This window comes from Morus notabilis, unplaced genomic scaffold, assembly GCF_000414095.1.
Source record: "Morus notabilis unplaced genomic scaffold, ASM41409v2 Scaffold1372, whole genome shotgun sequence".
Classification (NCBI taxonomy): domain Eukaryota; kingdom Viridiplantae; phylum Streptophyta; class Magnoliopsida; order Rosales; family Moraceae; genus Morus; species Morus notabilis.
The window spans coordinates 72,122-78,404 of NW_010361271.1; the positions used below are offsets into that span (position 1 = coordinate 72,122).

General features: G+C 34.2%; 1 protein-coding gene across 2 annotated transcripts in view; it reads right to left on the reverse strand.

The window, feature by feature from the left end:
- LOC21389443 (FACT complex subunit SPT16) overlaps positions 1 to 2,642 on the reverse strand; it is a 4,752-nt gene extending 2,110 nt beyond the window's left edge. The window contains exons 1-3 of one of the 2 annotated variants that reach the window (XM_024166189.1): positions 2,192 to 2,642; positions 1,869 to 1,903; positions 8 to 1,489 (exon numbers count right to left, since the gene is read on the reverse strand). In XM_024166189.1, coding sequence (XP_024021957.1) covers positions 8 to 1,419 — 1,412 coding nt within the window. In that variant the 5' untranslated portion in view covers positions 1,420 to 1,489; positions 1,869 to 1,903; positions 2,192 to 2,642. Of the gene's footprint in view, positions 1,490 to 1,868; positions 1,904 to 2,191 lie in introns of both variants that reach the window. The other variant, XM_024166188.1, reaches the window with a different exon arrangement.
- Positions 2,643 to 6,283: the final 3,641 nt, after the last annotated feature.

Here is a 6,283-nt window from a genome sequence, read left to right on the forward strand (position 1 = left end):
CCGCTCTTCTTCTTCATCTTCATCCTCATTGAATGAATAAGCTACATCCTTAACAGCTTTAGAACTTGATTGTGTCAATACTTCTGGGGCATCTTCACGGACAATAACAGTATCTGCTAACAACACTGAAAATTTATGGGTCTTTGGGTTCTTCGTCTCTGCTTGCAAGTTCTGAAAACCTAGTGACACGTTGAAGACCATGCCTGGTCTAAAAAATCGGTCATTTTTTGCATTAAGATTAAGCCCCGACTCGCGAAACTCGAGACCAATTCCAGTTCCTGCAGTTTTGGTTAAGCGTGGAGCCAATTCAGGGGCATCCTTTTCAACCACTGAAAGAGCAGCTTGATATGCAGTGCTTATCTTATTACCTGATTTTAGAGTACTGATTGCTGCTTCTTGGGCTCTAAGGAGAACCCCATAAGCCTTGCTCTGCACAGCGTTCGCATCGATTAGAAAGGTTCGAGCGACATTTGAGCAGTAGCCGTTGTAGCGGGACCCCACAGCACATATTATCACACTAGTAGAGTCATAGCAAAGATTCTCGTCATTGCTCGAAGCACTTGGTTTCAGATCAAAATCTCCTCCACTTTGGAAGATCGGTGGATAACAAATATCAACATTCTCGGCCTTGAGCTTCACCTTGATTTTTGCAGGTTCTAGTACAGCCTTCTCTGTCTCATTCATCAATGAAGAATGAGACACCTTTTTCTCCTCGTCAATGACCTTTTCAAGCTTGGGGACAACAAAACTCCTCATGACTGATGATGTCAAGAACGCAGCTCTTTTGACATTCGTAAGTTCGGTGTTGTCTTTTACGGCAAACACGTCTGAAAACCCATTTGTTACATCAATTAGCTGAAAACTTGCATCCTTCAACTTTTCATCCCATAACTCTAGAAGTTTCCCTTCAGGCGCCTCTCTTGCTATGTATCCAACAACAGGAGCTTCATTACCACTTGACTTCGACTGAGCACTGACTGCACGGAATAAGCTCTCCATTAGTCCTGCCCCATCATCGTTCTTGGGCTTCACATGCATTATGAATTCGACACCCACTGCCTCTTTGGCCGATTTTTTCACCACATCAAGCAGAGAGGCTTTCTTCTGGCTGCACATGACATGAATCTGCTTTTTCATGAAAACCATGATCGTCTCGGGGAACTCATAGCCTACCAACCAGACATGGAGCGCTGACGATTTCAGGTACCGAAGATCCTCCGAAGTTGGGGGAGTTGCTATAGCAAGCACATCAGAATTACCCCACAAGTCACTTTTGTGCTCATTCCAGTGTGAGTATAGCGTTATCAACCGCTTACTAAAGTTTTCCAGATTGATGGCATAAGGATTGTTGGACCCTGTGCTGGAACCCGACCCTTTCCCATTTGCAGATTTTGCAGTAACATTCCGATTATCCGCCATAGACGGTAGCTCAGATTAAGATTCAGAGATCTTGAGAATTCAGCCACTTGAGAATGAAGATCAGCATAAACTGAGAAAAATAATTATTAGTTGGCCACTTCTCTCCATATAATAATCTCTATTTTTTTGTCACAAAAAAAAAATTGTTACATATATGATTGTCTCAACTAAAATTGATCTCATTATCTCCAAAGAAACTAAGTATTTTTTATTTTTATTATTATTATTATTTATTTTATTTTATTTTTTGAGATAAGGAACTCAGGAGGATTCTTAATGGTAGAGCGTTGAGTAGCTCAAAGTCAGGAATCATAACAAAATCATATCAATTTCTTCGTGTTAATTTCAGAAAGTTGAACAAAAACCAACCCAATAGAGAAAATATTGTTGATTCCAATTAGTTCCAATATCCGATCCACAAAACACAAAATACACAAAAATGAACTTACATTTCTTCTCCTGCTCTGCAGCAAAAGCTCTGTACCTACGGAAACAATTATAATAAAAACATTAATTTCTAATTGTACGAGAAAACTTGTTTTGAACGTTCTAGAATCCTACTTTGCTAGAGATCACAAATTGAAAAAGCAATTCTTAACCAATATTTTTTTAGTTTCATGAAAAGAATCTCGAGATCTTCCACTCCTAGTACAGAAGGAAATGAACAGTGGTTAGCCTTTTTTTCCCCCCCCTTCTTTTGAATATCAAATCTACAAGAAAAGAAAAGCGAAAAAAAGAAGAAGAGAGAATCGGATTGAATCTTTGCATTTACCATATCCCGATGAAGACGTTAGAAGATCGATCATATGATCAAATGGGTCTCTGGAATAAAGAGAAAAAACAGAGTAGATTGATCGAGCTTTAATTTTGGCCCGAAAATCTACATAATCTGGACAGAACAAACGAACCCACTTCACGAAATTGAAGACAATTCAAGCATTAAGTGATCTTTCTGAGGAGAATCGGACGGAAGATTAGTGTGATCAAACTAATCTCTGAAACTGATACAGAAAAAAGAAAGAAAAGGGATTGAGTTATAATTGACGGATATTATGTTTTCATCAAAATCATCGGCTTGGAGAGAGTTGAATCAATGGAAGAAGATTTGGAAGATGAAATGAGAGAGAAGGAAGCTAGCAAAGCAAAGGCAGCAACTTGACTGGTTGACCCTCTACTATCATCCTGGTTTCTTTTCCATTGTTGCTATTATTATTTGTTTTCTTTTGTGCGTTGTTTTTTTTTGGTAGGATTTTTGGAACTGGGTTTATAAATTACAAATCCCGCAAAAAAAAAAAAAAACCTTCATCTTGTTTCTTATTTTTATGAAATTACGGGTGCGTTTGGAATTAATTTTAAAATAATTTTATTTTTTTATGACGTTTTTATTTTTGTTTTAAAATTATTTTTAAAAATACGTTTAGTAGTTTTATTTAGAGATTGATTTCAGTTTAAAAAAAACTGAAACTCCATTTGGTGATTTAATTTTTGAAAACATGTAATAATATTTAAAATAATAATATATTAAATAAATAATATTATTAAATATATTAAATAACAATATATTAAATAAATAATATTATTAAATATTAAATATATTAAATAACAATATATTAAATAAATAATATTATTAAATATATTAAATAATAATATATATTAAATAAATATATTAAATAAACGTGATTATATATACATGAAAACTGCAGAGGAGAGAGTCGGAGAAACGGTGGTGGGCAGTCGGAGAAGATGGTGGTGGGCCAGTCGGAGAGGAGCGTAGACGGTGGGTTTTCACCGGATAGCCTAGGCCTGCGTCTTCTTCGGCCGAGTCTTCATGTGGTGGGCCGTCGCCTTCTTGTTGGGCCGAGACGAGTACTCTATCACCGCCGGCCCATCGCCACCGCTGTTCCACGGGGCTGACTTCCTCGCGCCGACAATCGACATCAGAGCAGATGGGATCCGTACTGCCATGATTTGAGCTCCGAAGAAAGTAGTCGGAGAAGAGAGAGATGAATGAAGGGAGAAAATGAAAAGGAAAATGAAAAACGGATTTAATCCGTTTTCAGATTTTCAGAAAACGACAAAAACATTTTTGTTTTTGGTTTTTAAAAAATTTTACACCAAACGCATTTTACGTACGCGTTTTCATTTTTTAGTCTCAAAAAACGTGAAAAATGGAAATGAAAACAAAAACAAACAGGGCCTACATGTTGTTTATTATATAGTAGAGTTAATTGTCGTTTACGAACTGGTTTTACTTAGGACTCATTTTGCTGATTCGAGTTTTTAATTTGAGTTGAGATGTAATTTTACGTGAGAGTTTTTTATTGTAGTAAACAAGTTAGATATGATTGTTTCTAAGAGCTTTTTACTGTAAGAAAACTCAAATTTATAAAATGAACGAGACCTTATATATCATTAGAAAATATCTCTAAGATATTAACTGTTTTTTTTTTAAAGCTTTCTTCCAGTAAAATCAATTTCTTAATCGAAATTTTAATTCTAGGAAATGTCATCTTTTTATTTGTATGAACTGTTGTTTTACTTAAAATTCTAGAATTAAATTTATAAGAAATCAATGATTAAATTCAAATGATTATGTTAGTATGCGTATGTAACAATTCCATCCGATATAAATAGAGGAACAACACTCTTCATAAAGGAGATTACGCCATTTTACTTACTATTACTTTGCAGAAATTCCTTTAGAAACATTGTATTCGAACAACTTTGTAAGCCTCAGATTGAATATAGTGAACAACCCAATAAATTACATAGCCTATTCAATGGTGAATCATTGTAATTTCTAGTTTAGTTATTTACTTTCTAGTTTAGTTATTACTTTCTAGTTTAGTTATTTACTTTATGCACTAAATTCATTTCATGGTTATATGTCATGTCATTTTTTATCTTAATTCTAAATAGTTGATGATGTTGAAGATAATAACAATGGTCAATGATCCTTAATTTGAATCACTATAGTTTTATTAACTGTTTTAATATATTTTTTGATTGATCGTAGATCGCTACGTCTACAACCACCACCGGAAAAGGAAACGCTACTCATCTCCATCGTGAAAAATCACATCTCCAAAACTTGGCTTGAGATCATACGATCTCGGAGACGACTACGATCGCAGTTTGTGATCTTAGAGTGAGGTCGCCATCCGTCAACAAGAGCGAGAGGATAATTGACGGGAGAGTGTGAGGGAGATCAAGAGAGGAGAACTGTAAGAGGAGAAAGATAGGGAAGAGTGAGAAATGGGTAGTGTAGTGGAGAGAGTGGAATAAAAAAGCTGAATGGTATATTTGGTAGAACATGCACTAAAAACTTTTGTTGTTTCTAAAAAGTGTTGTTAACTTAGACCTCGTTCATTTCACCGATTTGAGTTTTTAATTTTTACCAATTTGAGTTTTCAATTTTAATTTTGCTACAGTTAAAAACTCTCATAAAAAGTCATATTTAACTTTTTCTGCTACATTAAAAAGCTCTCATATAAAATCACATCTCAGCTCAAATTGAAAATTCGAATCAACGAACTGAACGAGGCCTTAACATGTTTAAAAAATGTGCTATTATCTTCCAAAAATAAGTTCCCAAATTATGTTATAAGCTGCATTTACTCTATATGTAATTACGTCTGGAATCTCAATACTGTCTTTTATAATAAATTTACAAAGCCCAAGTTCAAGCTAATGTTACTTTGGGGTGAAATGAGACAAATAAAATTTAAAAGTGCATAAGTCTGAATTTTTACATCTTACTCTTGATTAACATATTTTTAGTTAAATAATTATATTAATATATGAGTATCAATAAAGAGTAACGAGTAAAAATTCAAACTCACGCACTATTAGGGGTAAGTTCAACAATTTTCTCAATACACCTTTACTTTTTCGGGTCCAACATATTTCCATTCTCAGTAGAATAGAACCCTAGTCAGTAATCAATGAGAAAATGAAGTAAACAACATATTTATAGAAAATTATTGAAATAAATAACATATTTTAAAACTATTTAGAATAAATAACAGTTTACACGTAGTGTAAACATTTCATTTATGATTAGAAAATATTTTTCTCCATATAAATTTTCTTTAAGGACCAATAAAAAGATTTTATTTTCACGTAAATGAAATTTTTTTACCAGTAACAAAGGAATCATTTATATAATAAACTGTTTGTTGGGGCTCTTTTGGCGAGGGCCTGTCGACGTGGAAGGTAGAGGACTTGTGGTCCCTTTTGGTTTGTGATGACTGTGCTTTTGCCGATCTGACGAGGTCGAAGAGCTACTAAGGGCGCTTCCTAGCGTCGATTGTGGCCGAGAGGATAATGTTAGCCCCGGCTGAGTTAGGCTAAACTCGGATGACCCTAAGGACAACGGTATTGATTAACGCCCAAAAGTGATATTCACAAGCGGTCAATTGTAGCACAGAAGGGCGGTCGTATCCACAGAGAGATAACAAAATAACAAGAAAGACTAATAGAATAAGAGCGTTCAAGAAAATTGAATTAAGGAAAAATGAGAATTTTTGAGATTTTTGTTGCAAATAAAATAAAAAGGAGAAAAGATTTGTGTTGAAGAAAACGGTAAGGTGTCGAGAATCCCTAATGCTTCGTTCACCAATTTCAGTTTTGATTCACAAAATAAAAGAACTGAATAGATTAAATCTCTATGTTGACTCCGAAAATATTATTATTACAAGTTATCTAAAATCGACAATATATCAATATGACAATATTGCAGTAAAAGACAATTTGCAAAATAATTTGAATAACAAAACATTGCATGACAGAATTACATAAGAAAAGCGTGACTGAACTTATATAAAAATTAGCACACAATATTTTGAAAAGTAATAGAAAAATA